The following is a 22,170-nucleotide window of genomic DNA, read 5'->3' on the forward strand; positions in this document are numbered from 1 at the left end:
TGAAACAGTTTATGTCCAGGATGTGAGGGATCTGTAAATATTTTCACAGCCCTCTTCTTGATTCGTGCAGTATACAGGTCCTCAATGGAAGGCAGGTTGGTAGCAATTATTTTTTCTGCAATTCTAATTATCCTCTGAAGTCTGTTTCTCTCTTGTTTATTTATTTGTCATAACAGTATATGTAAGCATAAGCATGAAATAACTATACAATATATAAGCATATATATAAGCATAAGTATGTAATAACTATATGAAATTGGATACAATCAAAGGGAACATTAGGACAGAAACGGTAGGCACGTTGGTGCTCTTATGCACGCCCCTTACAGACCTCTTAGGAATGGGATGAGGTCAATAGTAGATAGTTTTTGGTTAAAGCTTTGGGGATTTTGGGAAGAGACCACAGAGTCAGGTAGTGCATTCCAGGCATTAACCACTCTGTTACTGAAGTCATATTTTCTGCAATCAAGATTGGAGTGGTTCACATTAAGCTTAAATCTATTGTGTGCTCGTGTAATGTTTCAATTGAAGCTGAAGTAGTCTTCAACAGGAAGGACATTGTAACATACTATTCTATGAGTTAAACTCAGGTCATATCGAAGGCAGCAGACCAGTTCTGACCAGTTCTGGAGAACCGGTAGCGGAAATTTTGAGTAGTTTGGAGAACCGGTAGTAAAAATTCTGACTGGCCCCACCCCCCATCTATTCTCTGCCTCCAGAGTCCCAGCTGATGGGGAGGAAAGGGAGATTTTGCAGTAAACTTCCCCTGGAGTGGGTGGGAATGGAGATTTTTACAGTATCTTTCCCCTGGAGTGGGGTGGGAATGGGGATTTTGCAGTAACCTTCCCCTGGATTGAGGAGGGAATGGAAATTTTTCAATATCCTTCCCCTGCCACACCCACCATGCCACACCCACCAAGCCATGTCACGTCCACCAAGCCACACCAACAGAATCGGTAGTAAAAAAAATTGAAACCCACCACTGCCTACAACCATTTGTTTAGCAGTTTCAAAGTTACAACAGGACAAAAAAAAGTGACCTATGGCCAATCCTCACCCTTATCCACTGTTGCAGCGTCTCTGTGTGGTCATGTGATCAAAATTTGGTATCCATTGGCAACCGGCAATGTATTTACAATGGTTGCAGCATCCTGGGTCATTTGAGATCTTTTGTTCTGTCCCCTCTCGCCTCCGTCCGAGCAATGGCTTAATTAGCTGGCACTATCAGCTCTGGCAGCAAATTAGCGAGCATCTGCCAAGTGTCTCTGTTATCTCCCTCGACGCCAATGAGTCACCCAGGAACAAACAGTACTTCAGTTCTTAGTTAAGCAGTTGATTTGCCTGCTATGAAGAGGCACAGCAGCTCTTGCTGCCTTTTATATCCTGTGGGGTGTGGCTCCATGACTCAGCACTTCCTAGGCCTACCCCACCCCTGCTTCTGTTGTTCCCTCTTCTCCTGCCTATGAAACCTAAGGTCCAGCCAGGCCTGATTGCCATCAGCTGGGTCTGGAGGTGTGGCCTGGGGGGGAAAGAGTCAGGGGACGGAGGCCTCGTTATCTCTTCCACCTGGCCTGCCTCTGGCTCCTGGAGCTGAGCCAGGGAAGCCGGTACTCCTGAGGTAAGTCCTGATAGCCCTTCCCCCTCACATTCCAAGTCACTTTCTGGCAGGAGGCCCGGCTCGGGGGGCACAGACACAACATCTTCCCAGATGGCTTGCAAGAAGCAAAGTCAATGGGAAAAGCTAGATTTGCTAAAATAAAAAAAAAAACACTATATGATACACAACTGCACCGATCCGGCAAAAACAACTGGCTTGCTTAGCAGCAGAATGTATGGTCCCATTGTGGCCGTTAAGTAGAGGACTAGCAGTACAATGATCATGGCATGATGAATCCCTATATAATGGACAATAGAAAGACTGAGGTTGCAGAAACTGACAAGGAAAACCAAAGCAATGGGCCAGAACATTCTCTGAGAAATAGCAGAAACTGACTTAGCCTTGGTTTCATAATTGCTGGTAAGGCAACTTCCCAAAGTCACCAGGTACAGGAGTGGCCAAAATTGTGGAAACCTTTTGGGAAAAGTGTATTTGTGAAGTTTGATGGCTAATAACACCACTTTTTTGGGGGGAGTTTCAAGATAATCATATTCCACTGCAGGAATGGCCTGGGAATATCCCAGACCTTAACCCAATTGAAAATCTATGGAGCTGACTAAAGAAACTTTACAAAAAAGCTTTAAAAAACCCAGTTAATAGAAGCAATCATTCAATCTTGATTTCATATTCTAACAGCTGCAGAACTAATAGACTTCGTTCACTCCATGGGAAGACATTGTAAGGCCATAATTCATGCTAAAGGTTACCCAACGAAGTATTAAACTGACATGGTGATAATTTTTGTATATCTCGTTTTTTCTACATGTTTTACTTTTCTTCTTTAAAACTGCTATTCTACAGTAATAGCAAATCCTTCATAAAAGTTATTGCATTACATTCTTGATTAAATTATCTTTCCATTGATATATAATTTTATGGTCCTACTCCACCAAAAAAAAAAAAAGTGGTGTTATTAGCTAGTTTTAGAAAATACACTTTTCCCAAAAGGTTTCACCATTTTGGCCACTAGTGAATCTACACATCTTAATCAACATACTGTGAAGTCACTTCAAATTAATTCCCATTACGACACAAACTCTCTCTGAATATTCATTCTCAGTAACATTTTGGGTAATATTAAGGATTAATTTGCTGGCAGTAAGGTAGCTCAGAATGATGGCTGGGTGAAAGTTTTTTGGAGAACCGCAGCTGCATTGTATTAATGTTATCATGGTGTTTATCTTTAAAATGTTGGAGGTTTTATTGTTATGGTTTTAATTTATTGTTAGCCACCAGAGGTACAGAAGTGAGATGCAGCCGTATAAAAAACTGGAACCATAAAATGAAATCATAAAATGAAATCATAAAATAAAGAAAACAGAGGACTTGAGAGTCTTTTACACATCAGTACAAAATAATCCTAATAATAAGAATTTTATTCTACTATACAGTTATTTATAGCTAATCAACTTAAAAGGGGAAACCCCTATTAAAATAATTGCTCTATGGCTTGGTTTGTATCTGATCAGCTTAAATTTGAGAATAATGAACGAGGTCGCCTTTAAGGCATCTTCAAGTAAAACATTTTCTGATTTACTTCTAAAACTTTTATAGAGCCAGACCATTACAAAATCATGTTTATGTGAAGCTCCCTGTCTAGATCTGAACTGCAAAGCTATTTCAGCCCCAATATTGCTCTCTTATAAGCAGGCAAAAGGAGCTAATAACGGAGATTATTACAATATATTATTGTGTGTTCCATGTTCAGGTAATAGGATGCTAGAATATAAAGCGATCAGAAGAGAATGTGCAATTTATTAATGCAACTAAAAGAGTTGCATTAACTCTGGGTAACTCCTAACTCTGCTTTGAAGTAAATAAAGGATATGCACATCATATGGCGTGTTAAAAATTTGACTGAATATTTCTATAATAACTCAACAGAAAAGTATATTTGTAGCTCAGCGTGTATGAAGATTATTAATCATCCAGGTCATGTTGTGCTTTTCTCAAAAGGCAACTTGACTTTCTTGGATTTTTTAAAAAAACAAAACATTTTGCTTCTTGTCGAAGAAGCTTCTTCAGTTCTAACTGACTGGAAAGGAATAGAAAGATTTATATTCTTTGCAGTAATGTGATTGTTTTCATTCTGAGGTTGATAGTTAGCTCTCTGAGAGTCACTGAGACCACCTGGGGTTTATCTGTAGCCTCAGAGTCACCTGAATCAGATTGTAAGTGGGTGTGTAATTTTATTTTTATTTATTTTTATTTATTTATTTGTCATAACAATATATACAAGCATTACATAAAGGATTATATAATATATAAACATATATATGAGGAGAAACAAGATAATATAAACACATATATATATAGGGGAAGAAACAATAGGTCAGGAATGGTAGGCACGTTTGTGCTCTTATGCACGCCCCTTAGAGTCCTCTTAGGAATGTGGTGAGGTCAACCATGGATAGATTTTGAGTAAAGCTTTTGGGATTATGAGAAGAGACCACAGAGTCAGGTAATGCATTCCAAGCATATATAATTCTGTTACAGAAATCGTGTTTTCTGCAATCTAAACTGGAGCAGTTGACATTGAGTTTAAATCTGTTGGTAGCTCTTGGGTTATTGTTATTGAAACTGAAGAAGTCATTGACAACGGATGATTTTATGAGCTAAACCCAGGTCCTGTCGAAGGCGACGAAGTTCCAAGTTTTCTAGACCCAGGATATCAAGTCTGGTGGAATAAGGTATTTTATTGGTTTCGGAGGAGTGGAGAACTCCTGGAACTGATGAAAGGGCTGTGTTGTAAACAAGAGATAGATGGTGTTGTATCCCTCCCTTTCTCTTGAGAGAGAGCAGTTCAATTTTGACATAATGGCCTCTTTGACCCCTTTTTGAAACCAGCGGTCCTCTTTCTCCAAAATGTGGACTTTGCTGTCTTCAATAGAGTGACCCTAGTCTTTCCAATGCAGATGGACTGCTGAATCCTGTCCTGAGGAGTTTGTTCTCCCGTGTTGTACCATGTGTTTATGAAGTGGTTGTTTTGTTTCTCCAGTCAGACTAATCCAACTAGCAGTAATGATGGTATCTAGTTGGGTCATAAAACACCTATGAGAAAACAGCAGAGAACACCAAGGATTTCTATAATCTTTACCTGCCTGAGTCATTATTACTGGAGACAAGAAATTAAAGCCACAGGGATGGGTGTGCACACCTCCATCATTACTAGACGCTGCTTGTTAGCCTAGGTTGGGCTGAAAGAGAGTCATTAAGTGAGCTTTCTCTAAGGAGGGTAGACCCTCTTTCCCCGCTCTGGACTTTGAAACTTTAACCACCACTCCGTGCTCATACATAAATAAATACCTGGATTGGCCTCCTGGAATACCCCCAATCAGCTGTTCCCAAAGGTGAATTTTAGCAACAGGTTCCTTGGTTGTGAGTTCTGTGCCTTGCTTTTTTTTTTTCTGCCTCTGAAAGCCTCCAAAACAGAACTTCAGAAAAAGAACCTCTGAAACTCTATTTGGGGGCTTCTTTTCTGAAGCTCTGTTTGGGGGGCTTTTTTTCTGAAGCTTCTTTCAGCTCTGAAACCTCCCTTTGAGAAGCTGGGCGGGGCTACATTTGGAATATAAGACGCACCCAGATTTTCACCCTCTTTTTTTGGGGAAAAAGATGCATCTTATACTCCAAAAAATACAGTAATCAGTGACATGTAGTCAAGGAACATAAGGAAAAAGGTGGTTTTGTACTAACAAACTTTTTCTTATCTGGAGCTAGTGTCCAGCTTGTTCATTAGTTTAGGAATGTTTAAAAACTAATAAATCTGAACATCGATTTAAAAGAGAGAAAATAAATCAAATTAAAATACCATGTTTGTTAACAAATTGCAAAGCCCACGTCATTTGCCCCTCAATCTGGATGACTGAGAACAGAGATGGGTTTCACAGAATTTTATCACCAGTTCACAGCACACTGAAAATGTTTGTGCGGTCCTTCCATCCAGGCGTACAACTTAGAAAATGTGGCTAAATAGGATGGCATAGCGCCGGGCAGGTGGCCAGGCTCCCCCACAGGTCACCACTACCGGTTCTCCCGAACCCATCTGAACCGGCTGAATGCCAGCACTGATTGAGAATCTTCATAGACATCTAAAGTTGTATGCGAACAATTTATTTATTTATTTATTTTATTTATTTTATTTTGTCATAACAATATATGTAGGTATCATACAAAAAGATTATATAATATATAAACACATATATGAGTAAATATAAGGAGGTATAAGCATATATGTATATAGGAAGAAGAAAAGAAAAACAATAGGACAGGAACGGTAGGCACTTTTGTGCGCTTATGCACGCCCCTTATGGTCCTCTTAGGAATGGGGTGAGGTCAATAGTAGAGAGTTTTTGGTTAAAGCTTTTAGGATTATGGGAAGAGACCACAGAGTCAGGTAAAGTATTCCAAGCACTGATGATTCTGTTACAGAAGTCATATTTTCTGCAATCTAGATTAAAGCGGTTGACATTAAGTTTAAATCTATTGGTTGCTCTAGTATTATTGCAATTGAAGCTGAAGTAGTCTTTAACAGGAAGGACATTGCAATAGATGATTCTATGAGTTAAACAAAGGTCCTGTCGAAGGAGGAGGAGTTCCAAGTTTTCTAAGCCTAGGATTTCAAGTCTGGTGGGATAGGGTATTTTATTGTTTTCAGAGGAATGGAGAACTCTTCTTGTAAAATATTTCTGGACACGTTCAATTATATTGATGTCAGAGATGTGTTGAGGGTTCCAAACAGGCGAGCTGTATTCTAGAATTGGTCTAGCAAATGTTTTATATGCTCTGGTTAGTAGTGTGGTGTTTTTGGAAAAGAAGCTTCTTTTGGAAAAGAAGCTACAATTGCACAGTGTCTGTTGTTACGATAGTTATCAGAACCTTGCAAGGACTCTGGAACCAGCAATGAGTTCATGGTTTACTGGAAACCTCCTTACCATGTATTTTCCAAATAATCTGTTATGATTTGGTTGGTAAATTATGATATATATTTTTCTCCCTGTACTTCCACCTAGGACTTTGCAGTGAGCAGTCTGTGCTCTATAGAGGCTTTGGCTTCAAAAGTTACAAACATACCCTCCCCTCCCCAGCCCAAATCTCTTTAAGTGCACAGTTTTCAAAGTCAAGTGTTTGAAACAGAGGTTAATCATAATGTACAAGGAAGGCTGTATTGCTTTAGATAAAAGCTTGCTACCTTTACACGAGGGCCATGCTCCCCTAAATTGCCAAGGTCACGCGCTCCGTTAAAGAAGACTAACAGAACGGAATACCAAAGGGATATTCCCCAGCTCTTATTTTCTTTCCCCCTTTAAACATCAATGAGAAGTTTCTTGCGTTCTTATCCCCACATGAAATTTCATCTAAGCTTCAATAAGTGACACTTCTAACAGTGTAAGCACGGACTGGCTCCTCTGAGAATAATTATCAGACTCTCGGCATCAGACTCGCTTTCTGATAAGCCAACAGCCTAACTTTTGCATATAAAAGTCAGTTCTTAATATGCTGACAGAGAAAGAGAATCCAGGATAGGATGAGGAAGATAGAAAGATTTTTTTTTTCCCTTTCCAGGAATGAAAAAAGGGGAAAAAAACAGTTCAGCACTTCAGATTCAAAGGCTGAAAAAGACTTTCCCTTCCCCTGGAGTGAGGGAGGTAACTTTAAACACTCAAAGAGCAACAAAGAGCCACTAACCAGAAGCCCCCCCTTCAATTCTCAAAGAGCCAACCGGAAGTCTGGTTCTCCCACCATGGAGTCTCCTCCTAGTACGGTGTCCTTTTTCCTGTGCCGACTGGAAGTCTGGTTCGCCCCACCATAGAGTCTCCTCTTAGCACGGCATCATTTTTCCTCTACCTGTCCTAACCGAAAGCCCTATCAATTGTGGGACCGATCAGCAACAAGGAGCCGCAGCAGAGTTGATGAAAGAGTTGATGAAAGAGCCACATACGGTTCCAGAGCCGCAGGTTGCTGACCCCTGCCCTGGAGTGAGGGAGGCTCAGATAGCCCTGTTTGCAAAAGGAGTCCAGCAGCTGGATGTTATTTCCTAAAATTGTGGCTACAACACAGTCTTGGAAAAAAAGTTTAAGGAGTTACAGTTAAGGGCTCAATTTGCAACTTTTTGCTTTCAATTCCAAAACTTTGCATAGCCCTGTTGAATAATCCCCATTTGCTTTGTATTTCCCCCCAGGGATGTAAAGGTTGCATTGGAGTGGTGCGGTGGCCTAGAGGTGGAGCTCTCACCTCACAATCAGGAGGCTGTGAGTTCAATCCTAGGTAGAGGCAGATATTCTCTCTCTCTGGGCACAGTGAGAATATATCTGCTGAACAAATCTCTGTACTGGAATCAGGAAGGGCATTCGGCCAGTAAACACTCAGCTAGCTCCCTTCAGTTGCCCAGACTCCACCCCCGCAAGGGGTTATTTATTTATTTATTTATTAAATTTTTATACCGCCCTTCTCCCGAAGGACTCAGGGCGGTTTACAGCCATAATAAAAAACAACAGCAAAATACACATAAAAACATGATTAAAAAACTTATTATACAAATGGCCGAATTAAAACAATTAAAAATAAAACCCCAATTTATAAAATATGGGGTCATTAAGTGATGATGATGTAAAGGTTGCATTCTTTATTCCTGTGGGGGAAAACAACAACAACAACAAGAACAAGAGAAATACAAGAGGCAAAATCTTGCCATTTTTTAAAAAATAAATTATCCCCCATATTGGTTTCAATGTGTTTAGCTTGCAATCTACATTACCAAAGAAGAAGAAGAAGAAGAAGAAGAAGAAGAAGAAGAAGAAGAAGAAGAAGAAGAAGAAGAAGAAGAAGAAGAAGAAGAAGAAGAAGAAGAAGAAGAAGAAGAAGAAGAAGAAGAAGATAGAATATCAGAGTTGGAAGGGACCTTCTAACCTTCTAATCCAACCCCACAGCTCAACCAGGAGTCCTTATACCATTTTAGACAGGTGGTGGTTGTCCAGTGTCATCTTAAAACCCTCCAATAATGAAGCACTCACAACTTTGGAAGCATGTGTCTTGTCTTGCCTTCTGGTGCTTTGGAAAATAGGTTGACCCCCTCTTTTTTTGTGGCAGCCCTTCAAATATTGGAACACTGTTATCATGTCTATGATATGGGAGCCGAGGTGGCACAGTAGTTTAAGTGCAGCACTGCAGGCTACTTCAGCTGACTGCTAGCTGCAGTTTGGCAGTTCAAATCTCAACGGCTCAAGGTTGACTTAGCCTTCCATCCTTCCGAAATGGGTAAAATGAGGACCCAGATTATTGGGGGCAAGAGGCTGACTCTGTAAACCACATACAGAGGGCTGTAAAAGCACTATGAAGTGGTATATAAGTCTAAGTGCTATTGCTATTGCTGTATCATGTATCATGGAAAGCATGATTCAGAATGCCATTCATGTTTTGGGACAGGTGAAAGTTTTTGGATGGATGCAACTGAAGTTCAGTTGTAGGGATTTTTTGTTTGTTTGTTTTTTATGTCTGAGAGCTCCAGACACTGGAAGCTGATCAGAAGCTAAAGTAGGGTTTTCCTCACACGTGTCAGACCTCAGGCAGAAGAGGTGAGGAGGACAGGAGAAAAAAAGAAAAACCACAGGCAGAGTGAGGAATATTTATAGGTGGGGGGTAAAAATACTCTAGATCTTCCCTACCTTGTTTGAGAAATGTGTTTGGTTCACCCTGGTAGGATTCGTGGTTTTAGACTAGGCCCAAAGTAAAGCCAGAGTCTGTATGAATAAATATTGCTTGCATGATAAATAATTTGACTATCTTCAGGCCCCCATATTGTGACATTTGGAGACACATAATTCTTTGTTTATAAAAAAAAACAAGCCAATTGTGCATAACTCACAGATGGCAAGAAGAAATAGATGTTCTTTGGCTTTTCCTTTTGACCTATAAATATTCTCTAAGGGAGAAATGAACCCATCTGTTTAAAAAAAAAAGTTTCATTTTGTCCCTTAACCATGATAGAGAAACTAGCATTCATGTTTGTTTGTTTGTTTGACTGCCTGGTTACGTTCAGTAAAATAACAAACACATTTTTTGCAGATGTTCATTTACAGCTCCTAGGGACCAAAAGGGGATTGGCTACTTAAAAAAAAAAGTAAGACTCAAAAGATAAAATATTGAGGTGTTTCACATAGAAGTGGTTTTTTTTGTTTTGTTTGCTGTTTAGTTTGATAGGGCCACTAACTTCTTCTTACAACTTTGTTGAATGTCCCTCATTTTCTTTTCCATTCTTCCATTTTACTTGGAAGTATTTTTTTTATGTAGTACAAGGCAGTGCACGTTACTAACAACTTCTAGAAAAAAGTTACAATCCATAATCTCATATTTGTTTACTGATTAGGAGTGTTTGCATGCAATCTATTCTTTAGAATAGAATAGAATAGAATTCTTTATTGGCCAAGTGTGAGTGGACACACAAGGAATTTGTCTTTGGTGCATATGCTCTCAGTATACATAAAAGAAAAGATACATTCGTCAAGAATCATAAGGTATAACACTTAATGATAGTCACAAGGAACAAACAAGCAATCAAATCATATTAGGAAACAGTCAATATAAATCATAAGGATACAAGCAACAAAGTTATACAGTCATAAGTGGAAGGAGATGGGGGATGGGAATTATGAGAAGATTAATAGTAGCACAGACTTAGTAACTAGTTTGACAGTGTTGAGGGAATTATTTGTTTAGCAGAGTGATGGCATTTGGGAAAAAAATGTTCTTGTGTCTAGTTGTTCTGGTGTGCAGTGCTCTATAGCATCGTTTTGAGGGTAGGAGTTGAAACAGTTTATGTCCAGGATGTGAGTGGTCTGCAAATATTTTCACAGCCCTCTTTTTGATTCGTGCAGTATACAGATCCTCAATGGAAGGCAGGTTGGTAGTAATTGTTTTTTCTGCAGTTCTAACTATCCTCTGAAGTCTGTGTCTGTCTTGTTGGGTTGCAAAGCCAAATCAGACAGAGTTTGGACTAGCCCATAAAACTACAGTTCAAACAATGGAACAGTTTAAAATTATTCTTAAAACATCTTTGCAGAACTAAAAGAATAGGGTGTGAAACACATACGCAAATAAGTTGCGAAGTATTAAAACATTTAAAAGACATCCTGAAGGTGCTTTTCCAAAAGGTAACTGGGCTTTCTTTTTCTTTTTCCCCCCTTGAAAACATTTCACTTCTCATCCAAGAAGCATCTTCAGAACTTGGGGAAAGCCCTTGGAGACAAACATGACCTGGTTGATTGAGATAACATTTAAAAAAGCATCAATGAATATGCCTTGAGTTTCCTGATAAACTGTAACCAGGTTATCTTCAGCATTCAGGTTGGGTTTTTATACGGGTAGACAATATTGTAAGTAATTAGATCCTAAAAATTGTAAGATTGAATTCTTCAATAGTGAGTGTTTGCCAACTGTGTTACACAAACCAGGGCAGCTACAATGTCCAGGTCTTCTTGAAAAATTGCCCCATAGCGAGTACATTGCAAATGCTGGTAATAGTCTTTATGATGATGTATTCCGACTTGATTTTTCTTTGCCACTTTTCTAGTTATTGAACAGAATAACAGAATAAAAGAGTTGGGAGGGAACCTGGAGGTCTTCTAGTCCAACCCCCTGCTCAAGCAGGAGACCCTATACCATTACAGAAAAGTGGCTCTCCCCAGTACAGCCTTTAGTGATGAAGTATTCACAGCTTCTAAAGGAAAGCCATTCCACTGGTTAATTATTCTCACTTTCAGGAAATTTCTCCTTAGTTCTAGGTTGCTTCTCTTTATTTATTTATTTATCCTCTTTATGGATTATTTTCCATCCATTGTTTATTGTCCTGCCCTCTGGTGCTTTCAAAAATAGGTGGACCCCCTCTTCTTTGTGGCAGCTCCTTTCTTTTCACTGGACTAGGCACACCCAATTCCTGCAACCATTCTTCATATGCTTTAGGCCCCTAATCATCTTTGTTGCTCTTTTCTGCACTCTTTCCATTCACTCTTTTCATTTCAATTATTTTCCATTCTCTGGTAATGCTATACTCTAAACTAGGGCATATAAAACTTTTGCAAGACCTGTACTTGAATATTGCTCACCTGCCTGGAACCCTCACTGTATTTCAGACATCAATACATTAGAGAGCGTCCAGAGATATTTTACTAGGAGAATTCTTAAGTCTTCTGCTTGAAATAAAATTCCCTATACCACCAGGCTTGAAATTTTAAATCTAGATAGCCTCGAACTATGTCATCTACATTCCGACCTATGCTTGGTTCATAAGATTATTTATCAAAACATTCTACCTGTAAATGAGTACTTTAATTTCAACCATAATAACACAAGGGCTATTAATAGATTTAAACTCAATGTAATTTGCTCTAATCTTAATTGTAGGAAATATGACTTCTGCAATAGAGTAGTAAATGTCTGGAACACTCTACCTGATCCTGTTGTTAGAGGTGACATCCAGCAGGTTCTGACAGGTTCTGGAGAACCGGTAGTGGAAATTTTGAGCAGTTCGGAGAACCGGTAGCGGAAATTTTGAGTAGTTCGGAGAACTGGCAAATACCACCTCTGGCTGGTCCTAGAGTGTGATGGGAATGGAGATTTTGCAATATCCTTCCCTGGAGTGGGGTGAGAATGAAGATTTTGCAGTATCCTTCCCCTGCCACACCCACCAAGCCACGCCCACAGAACCGGTAGTAAAAAAATGGATTTTACCACTGCCTCATATCTTTTACCTTAAACTGTCTACCGTGGACCTTTCATGTTTCTTAAGAAGTCCCTAAGGGGACATGCACAGTGGTGGGATTCTGCCAGTTCGCCCCACTTCGGGAGAACCGGTTGTTAACTTTCTAAGCAGTTTGGTAAACTGGTTGTTGGAAGAAATCATTAGGGCAGAGAACTGGTTGTTAAATTACTTGAATCCTACCACTGGACGTGCATAAGTGCACCAGCGTGCCTATCGTCCCTGTCCTACTGTCCCCATTTATATGTAATCATTCTATGTGTTTATGGCTATGTTTTGCCTATTTATATCTTTTATTTTTTTTCATGAGTCCATGTCTATGTTTATACTGTTACTTGTTTCCTTGTACTTGTTGAGAAAGAAAGAAAGAAAGAAAGAAAGAAAGAAAGAAAGAAAGAAAGAAAGAGGGAAAGAAAGAAAGAAAGAAAGAAAGAAAGAAAGAAAGAAAGAAAGAAAGAAAGAAAGAAAGAAAGAAAAGAAAAGAAAAGGGAAATATTTCAACATTGTGAAATAAGTGCATATATGTAGGAGGTATGGAATTTAACCAATTGAAGATGCTTTTTCTCTCTTTGGCGTAACTGCAATTGTTAAATGCATCTGATCATACACATTCACAAAAAGCAACAGAACTTAGCTTTTAATTTGTTTGTCACTATATTACTTATAGCTTGTTGGAACAGCACAAAAGACATTTTCTAATCTCAGTTCTAAACATTCGTGCAAAGTGAACTGCGGGTTTGAGTCTGTTACACGCTGTGATTTCAAATGCAGTGACAAAGAATACATGTGTAACTTATACTGTGCAACTTACACGGCGCAATTACAATAAGAATGACATAACCACGAGGAGAAAAAGAAAAAGATAAAAAGAAACCTTCTAAATATTCATGCCACCTAATCACAAGAACTGGGCTTTGTATAGAAGTCAGTACCGTCTGGCAAGTAACGCATAATGATTTCTTATCTGAACAATGTTAAGAAAAGAGTGGTTTTAAAAATGTATGACTTCCATATTTTTATGTATATGAGTGTTGAAATAATAGTCATAATGAAATTCTATATATATCATCTCAGAAGAACGTTTCCTTGGGTTGAATGAGCCATAGTCCCAGGGAAGGGCGCATAGATTAGACCCTCCATTCATTTCAAAGAAAAGCATACACCCGGTTAATATAATATAATATAATATAATATAATATAATATAATATAACAACAGAGTTGGAAGGGACCTTGGAGGCCTTCTAGTCCAATCCCCTGCCCAGGCAGGAAACCCTTCACCAACTCAGTCAGATGGTTATCCAACATTATGGTTGGAGAAACCAATATCTTGAATATTTTCTAGTACCCGTGTTTCTCCGAAAATAAGACTTTGTCTTTTTTCTTTTGAACCCCGAAATAAGCGCTTGGCCTTATTTTTGGGGAGGTGTTATTATTTTGGGCCGCATGGAGCAAGATGGGGCTCCTTTCGCCATCTTACCTGATTTCCAGCTCTGTCTCCCTAACCCTAACCAGAGGAAATTGTGGGGACCAGCTGCGCATGCATTTAAATATTTTCGGGAAGGGCTTATTTTTTTTTTGGGGGGGGGCTTATTTTAGCGCATGTACTCAAAAGCCCAATTGCGGATGTCTTATTTTCAGAGAAACACGGTAGAAATATTCCAATGCTTTCAATCAAATGGCATGGCAGCTTGAGTCTGTTGTTTCTTATTTTTTTTTAATTATTGGAAGGTAGAAAAAGAAAGTTGAGAAAAGCTGAGGTAAAACTTGAAGATCCTATCGGGGTTGGTAACCAGATCAGAGGTTTGGTCTTTCAAGTTTTTGGACTTGTGCTGGAGTCCATCCTCAGGGAATATGTCTCTACCAGAATGTGTGCTTTGGTTTACTCTATGCATTATATTTTTGTGGTGCCCAGTTGGTTGTGGCTTTGTATTGGTTGACTGGTATATTTATTTTTTTATTTTTATTTTATTTTATTTTTGAATTTATATCCCGCCCTTCTCCAAAGACTCAGGGTGGCTTACACAGTGTTAAGCAATAGTCTTCATCCATTTGTATATTATATACAAAGTCAACTTTTATTGCCCCCAACAATCTGGGTCCTCATTTTACCTACCTTATAAAGGATGGAAGGCTGAGTCAACCTTGGGCCTGGTGGGACTTGAACTTGCAGTAATTGCAAGCAGCTGTGTTAATAACAGACAGACTTAGTCTGCTGAGCCACCAGAGGCCCATTTTGATGGCTGGCTATTGGCTATTGTTTCCTTGAGCTGCCAAGTCCTTGGCTCTTAAGTACTTGATATGTTGTTGGTAAATCAGCACTCCTGTTGACTGAGAAGGGGCCCATTTCCCAAGCTTCAATCATTTCCCTATCTTTGGAAGATTATAGAACTAATCAACCAATAGGAAGTCACACCCAACCAGGCATCACATTAATATTTTAATTGTATTTATAGTGTATTGTGTATTTTTACTTGGCTGTGAACCGCCCTGAGTCCTTCGGGAGAAGGGCGGTATACAAATTTAAATAATAAATAAATAATAAATAAATAAATATGAGTCATAAAGGTAAAGGTTCCCTTTGCATATATGTGCTAGTCATTCCCGACTCTAGGGGGTGGTGCTCATCTCCGTTCCAAAGACGTCTCCATGGTTATGTGGCCGGCATAACTAAATGCCAAAGGCGCATGGAACTCTGTTACCTTCCCACCAAAGGTGGTCCCCATTTTTCTACTTGCATTTTTTACCTGCTTTAGAACTGCTAGGTTGGCAGAAGCTGGGACAAGTAACGGGAGCTCACCCTGTTACACGGCACTAGGGATTTGAACTGTTGAGCTGCTGATTTTTCAATCAACTTAGCCACTGAGCCACCATGTCCCCTCTAATATGACTTGTAGAGTAGCCCAAAGCAAACATTCTGGTAGAGAGAAATTTCCTGTGGATGGGCTCCAGGTCAAGTCCATAAGCTTGGAAGACTAAACCTGTGGTCTTGATGACTGACCCAGATTGGATCTTGCAATTTTATTCTGAGACACATATATTTGCCTTTGTTCGTGAAAACCTGAAGCAAAAACTTGTCTCAATAAGTCCTTAAAACACAACCTGGATGGTTGATCTGTATTAATAGTCCAATGGTGCAGACGTAGTAATATGACTGGAGATTAATGGTAATTGTCACTTCAGACTTGATTGGAAGAATCATTATCTCTCAAGGTCACATCTCCACTTTAATTACTGGTTCTGTAAGGCAGCCTTCTAACCTTGTTAGAAAACTCACTTCATCAATTACAAACAAGCCCTTCAAGTCCAAATGCTATAGTGTTCAGATGGGTGACCAGCTTCATCTATCTTCCTAATTAGGTTTATTTGGACTTAAGTACAGTGTCCATGTATGTACAGTAGTCCTGGCATTATCTAGAACTCAACTCTGCATAGCGCTAAAGTGTTGGGATGAAGCAAAGTGCCGTTAAATAAACAAAACAGGCAGCTCCCATATTCCCTTTCAAAATTCAAAAAGAGAGCTTATGCTTATTATTGAAAATGAAACATATATGGAAGCGGTTGTATCAAGGGTGAAATTCAGCTGGTTCTGACAGGTTCTGGAGAACCGGTAGTGGAAATTTTTAATAGTTGGGAGAACCAGCAAATACCACCTCTGGCTGGCTCCAGATTGGGATGGGAATGGAAATTTTATAATATCCTTCCCCCAGGAGTGGGAAGGCAATGGGGATTTTGCAGTATCCTTCCCCTGGAGTGGGGTGGGAATGGAGATTTTGCAGTAGCCTTTCCTTGCCATTCCCACCAAGCCACGCCCACAGAACCGGTAGTAAAAAAAATTGAATTCCACCACTGGGTTGTATATATTTCATCTTCCTCCTGTGGAGGTGGGAAACAAGTACAACGCCCATTAAATGCTCATCCCCTCCTCCCACCATCTTCCAATAAACCTGAAATAAGACATGACTACTTTAATTTAGTGCAGCTTATTAAATCAAATATTTGTTTTTGGTTTGCACAAAAACACACTAGATTAGATGTATCTCCCTAATCTTAAATTCAGGTGATAGGACCAAGCTGTGCAGTAGTTGTAGAATATAAGTGTATGCCTGCATGCACGCGCGCACACACACCAGCTTTACATTTAAACCGTGATGTCACTCTGTGTGTGTGTGTGTGTGTGTGTGTGTGTAGTTCTTGGCATATTCAGGTCTTTTCCCATGTAAGGTTCAGAGTATCCTCGTTTTAACGAGGTCTCACTCATCATCTTCAGGCTGGTGCTTTTGGCTTTGTGCTTGTGCGAGCAAAGCATGGTTGGAGCTGCTGTCTCTCTATAAATACTGGTGGAGAGGTGGGGAGTGTTGCTGTGAGCGGTTTGGTTGGCTCTGTGGTTGCATCTTGATTGGTAGGTGGAGTGAGTGTTTGCAGATTGGTCACAAATGTGTGTGTGTGTGTGTGTGTGTGTAATCTTTGATTAGGCCAAGTATATGTAATATTTTTATTACAGTATTTGATAAGTGTTTATAGGAAAAAAAGTACAGTAAAGAGGGAAACAGTTTAATACAACATTTATTATTGGGGAAGGGAAAAAAATAGAACGGTAAAACAGCATAGCTAATTAACAGTTTTGCGCAGTTGTGTAACTTGGTGGAGATCTTTGGCCACCTGATATGTGAGTATAGGTTAGCAGCAGCCCTTACAAAAATAATAAACATAAAAATTGTCCGGGGGGGGGGCTTGTATTTGGAAAAGTTTGGGGTAGATCAACCATAAACGTAACAATCTATCGAAACAGAGGGAGGGGTGAAAGAGAAAAAGAAGAGCACTAATCGAGCTTGTCCTGTGCTCTTCTTTGTAGTCTCAACGTCGTGTTACGTTTCACCTCCCCGATGGGTCGCAGGAAAGCTGCAGTGACAGTGGCCTAGGAGATCATGAGCCTGTGGGTAGTGGAATGATGGTCTCACACCCTCTCCCTCTGGTTCAGCCGCAGGACGAATTCTACGACCAGGCCTCCCCGGACAAGAGGACCGAAGCAGATGGAAACTCGGACCCCAACTCTGGTGAGTGATGTTTTTTTTTTTGACTTTCATGAACATCCCTCTACAGCAGGGGTGTCAAACTGGATTTCTTTGAGGGCTGGATCAGCACTGTAATTCTCCATGGGCCAGGCTGGGGGAATGCCTCCTGCAGCACACTGTTGCCCCCCTACCCCACCAGGGCCCTGTTTTCCTCCTGGGCGGCCTCCTGCAGCATTTTGCCAACCAAAACAGGGCAAAACATGCCCTGTTTTGGCCAACAAAGTGCTGCAGGAGGCCGTTCAGGGCGAAAACGGGGTACCAGTGGCACCACAGGCCGGTCCTGTGTTATTTCCAGGCTGACCCCATGGGCCGGATTTAAGTACGTCACAGGTCAGATCCAGCCTGCGGGCCTTGAGTTTGACACCCCTGCTCTACAGAAATAAGGTGTTCAGACTCAGTTTGGTGGTGCCTGAAAAAGGAGGTGGATGGATGTGTAGGGTGCCCGGAGCATCCTTTGGATAGCAACTGAAACTGGCTGAAGGATCAAAGTCAATAATAAGTTCAGGCAAATATTTGAGAAAAGAAGATAGAGGAGAAACAGAGAAAAGGATAGAAGGAAAGGATCTCTTTGTTTCCACTTGTGCATGTATTTGTTTGGACTCGGTATTTTGTGCTGATGTGTGGTTTCAGGATTGATGGAAAGGACTTGTTTCCTTTTCTAAGTTTTATTTATGAATGTACTGCTAAGGCTTGGACGATATATAATATGGAAGCCATTTCTTTAGTGCAAGTTATTGTTTCCATCTGGTCGTTTCTAAATATGCTGGACTTCAATTTTTTACTCCTCAGCCATCATGGCTGGCTTTTGGTTGTTTTGTCTGTGGTTGATTGAAAATGAAGACTGTTTTTTATACTTTCATGAGGAGGATTATATGGGAAACGTAAGTTGATTTCTGTGAATCATCCCTTGAGGAAACTGTTCATTGTTTGTAAATTTAAAGCTGGTTTGCTTGAAAAATCAAGACCCATTTTAACTTGGTTTCTGTCACCTGGCCTTGAGTTGTCTCCTTGCATTGTGAAAATATAAACAATAGCAAACTTACTTGGTTCCTAACATACAGTGACCAGACGTCCCGCTTTTGGCAGGACAGTCCCGCTTTTGAATAATTTGTCCCACGTCCCGCGGCAATTCCAAAAAGTCCCGATTTTTTTTTGTTTCACTCCCATCCTGAAAATGGGAGGCGGCAACGCAAGAGGAGGCGGAGAAGGGGGAGTGGTGGAGAAGGGAGCGCGAGAGGGAGGAGAGACACCGCTTGACTTCACCCGAGAGGAAGAGAAGAGCCGAGAGGAGAGCCGAGGAGAGCCAAGCCTGCCTGGAAGAGCCGAGAGGAGAGCCGAGCCAAGCCTGCCTGGAAGAGCGGAGAAGCAGCAGCCGCTCCTCTTCCTTCAGGCAGGTGGCAAGACTCAGAGCGCATGCGCAGCCCCCTCCCCCCCGTCAATGGTGTCCCACTTTGCCATCGCTGAAATCTGGTCACTTTATCCTAACACCATTCCCTAGTCCAAAGCTTTTTTTCCCCACAGGAAAAATTTGAATGTCATCCTTGAGCAAATGTGAGCTTCGGTAGTATTGTTGCTAAGTAAATCACTGCACTGCATTGAAAGTTTCACTGGCTGGTGAAGGATCGCATTGCAGGTCTGGTTCTAGTATTCTGAATAAGCCTGATGAAGTAGGAGACGTGTGACATCACAATATCACACAGAGTTAGCGTTTCTACATTGTTTGAGATAAAGGGGGTGTCTTTTGTTTGTTTTTCAATTTAGATATATTGCATCGTTTTACTAATTCACATACTGATCTTATTATTATCAATTGCAACAGAAAAAAAATGGTCACCAAATTTCAACATGGAGCAGCAATTTCAGGAAACTCACATTTTTACGTAGAGGTTGTGAATATGCAATTTGTCATCCTCCGTATACGTTCAACATTTAATTTCAACTCACAAATCTATGGCAACTGACTGTGGTCTGTTGTTGTTGTTGTTGTTGTTGTTATTGTTGTTGTTGTTTACCTTATTCATTTAAAATGGAACTCAGTGAATTGAACATTCAAAAATGCATCACAAATGCCTTGACTGACGCTAATGGTTGATACGGGTTGTTGCCAGCATCCTAGGTATCAACCAAGTACCTTCTTAAAATATATGATGTTCCAAGTAGTGCAGTTGTTTTTTTGTTTTTTTTGCAGTTCTGCTGGTGTTATTGCAGGAAGCTGCAATTTCTTGATGTGTTGTAAAATTCTTGGACATGGGACCAAACGCCCAGACAGTGGGTATCACTGTTACATGTTTCATCCACAATCGTGTAGTTTCAATAGCCAGGTTGTGATATTTCATGATTTTTTCCAGTTCTTTTTCTTCAACTCTGCGGTCTCCTGGTACAGCGATATCAATAAATTGTATGCTTTGGCTCTCAACAATCATGATATCTGCCGTGTTGTGTTCCAAATGACAATCTGTCTGTATTCGGAAGTTGTTGTTGTTGTTGTTGTTGTTGTTTTGTTGTAGTGTAATACAAAATTGTTTGTAAGTATGTGGCCCACAGGATAGTTAATATAAGTGCTTCTTTGAAAGAGTATCTAAAGGGAAAATATCTTTTCCCCTTTCTTTTTGCTTATTGCTTTCATTGTTCAGCCAATTAATATATGAGAATATTTTAATATATTCAAATATACACAAATATAGACATTGCTGCCAAATATTATCATGGATCATTTACTTTCTATTGCTGTTTTGTCTGTGGCATCGTATTTTAAATTTTGGGGTCTTTAGTGGTCTCTGAGCTTGGCTGTTTTCTTGCAGACATTTTATTACCAAACCAGGTAACATCATCAGTGCTTATACTCATATGGCAAGTCACTTGTATATAATCAGAGAACAAATCCACTCTCTTCTGGCACTGATGATATTACCTAGTTTGGTAATGAAATGTCTGTAAGAAAACAACCAAACTGAGAGAGCAACAAAGAAACTCACAGTTCAACCCTGAGTGACAATCAATCAAATCTTTATCCGGTCACAGACCAGCATGCCCTGAGTGACAAATATTCTCTTCTATTGGTATTTTAAACAATTTGAACAGAGAGACTTCAAATGGTGAAAAACAAACAATTCAGGTTCTGTTTATCTGTTGCTGCTGCTGCTTTGCGTGTTCATCTTTTTGGGATAATTGGTTCCACTTTCTTCGTGTTAGAATTTTTGTGGTCCGCCAGCAGCCTGTGGAGCTGGCAGTGAAGTTGGATGGGGAGGAGGATGGGGAGGACCATGGGCCGGTCCTGGACTCTGGGGAAGGCCCAGACGAGGAAGCAGAGATGGGGCCAGGGGCATCTGGGAGCGATGCGCAGACACCAGAGCCTCCAGAGGTGGACAGCAGAGAGGCAGAGGAACAGGAGGAGTTTGCTCCTAGTGCACAAAGAGCTACCAGAAGGCAAGAGCAGCTAAAGCAAAAAGGACGACTTGGGAGTAAGGCCAGGAGATGATTGGCCCCTCCCCATAAGGCTTAAAAGAGCAGCAATGGCTCTTGGGCTCTTTGTAGGAAAGCAACATTGCTACAATTGTTTCTAGCCGTGGTCTCTTGTTTCTGAAGTTTGTGGGGCTTTGCCAAGAAAAGCCTTTGGTAGGGTGCCAAAGAGGACAAAGGTTTGCGATAAAGCTGGAGGACTTTTTCTGAAGGATTTGTTTTGGAATTAATTTGGACTAAGATGAGAATGAAGTAATTCTCTGAGAATGAAGTAATTCTCAGCTGTTCTAATAAAATACGTTTGTTTAGGACTGATTGTATCTGGTGATAACTACTTGGACCTAGGTCACAACAAGAATTACAGAATAACAGAGTTGGAAGGGACCTTGGAGGTCTGCTAGACCAACCCCCTGCCCAAGCAGGAGACCCTATATCATTCCAGACAAGTGGCAGTATAGTCTCTCCTCAAAATACTCCAATGAAGGCAATTCTGAAGGCATGCCATTCCACTGGTTAATTGTTCTCACTGTTAGGAAATTTCTCCTTAGCTCCAGGTTGCTTCTCCCCTTGGTTAGTTTCCATCCATTGACTCTTGTCCTGCCTTCTGGTGCTTTGGAGAATAGCTGGACTCCCTCTTCTTTGTGGCAGTCCCTGAGATATTGGAACACTGCTATCATGTCACCCTTAGTCCTTTTTTTCATTAGACTAGACAAAACCAATTCCTGCAACTGTTCTTTATAAGTTTTATGAATAGAATGATAGAATAATGGAATTCCAGGTTAATTTCTATCCCATTTGCCTGACCGATAAGCAGGCTCGTGCTTTACACAGCCAGTCCTTAGGGCCTCCATTTGTACATCTGTTTGAAAAGGTGCATGTTATCATTTCAAGAACAAAGGTAAATATAAACAATTCACTTATAATGAGTGGTGGGTTTCTCCTGGTTTGGTCCGTTCTTGCAAACTGGTAGTAATGGTGGCGGGAGGCTCCACCCACCCATGTGGACGTCATCACAGCTGATCTGCGCATGCGCAGAAGCTTCTGCTCATGCGCAGAAGCGCGCGCTCCCATTGCAAACCGGTAGTAAAGGTAAGCGGAACTCACCCCTGCTTATAATATTGGTGTTGGGCTATTATTATATGCACAGCCAAATTAAAACCTGCTGTTTACATCTTAAAAAGCACATCCTCATCCCCATTTCCCTTTCATACATAGTTTTCAGCATGTACTT

General features: G+C 40.4%; 1 protein-coding gene across 1 annotated transcript in view; it reads left to right on the top strand.

The window, feature by feature from the left end:
- The window catches only part of LOC131199980 (protocadherin-9-like), a 569,784-nt gene that overhangs the window by 135,317 nt on the left and 412,297 nt on the right, over nt 1–22,170 (top strand). The window contains exon 2 of the mRNA XM_058186267.1: nt 17,261–17,462. Coding sequence (XP_058042250.1) covers nt 17,261–17,462 — 202 coding nt within the window. The remainder of the gene's footprint in view (nt 1–17,260; nt 17,463–22,170) is intronic.

Source organism: Ahaetulla prasina, chromosome 5 (assembly GCF_028640845.1).
Source record: "Ahaetulla prasina isolate Xishuangbanna chromosome 5, ASM2864084v1, whole genome shotgun sequence".
Lineage (NCBI taxonomy): Eukaryota > Metazoa > Chordata > Lepidosauria > Squamata > Colubridae > Ahaetulla > Ahaetulla prasina.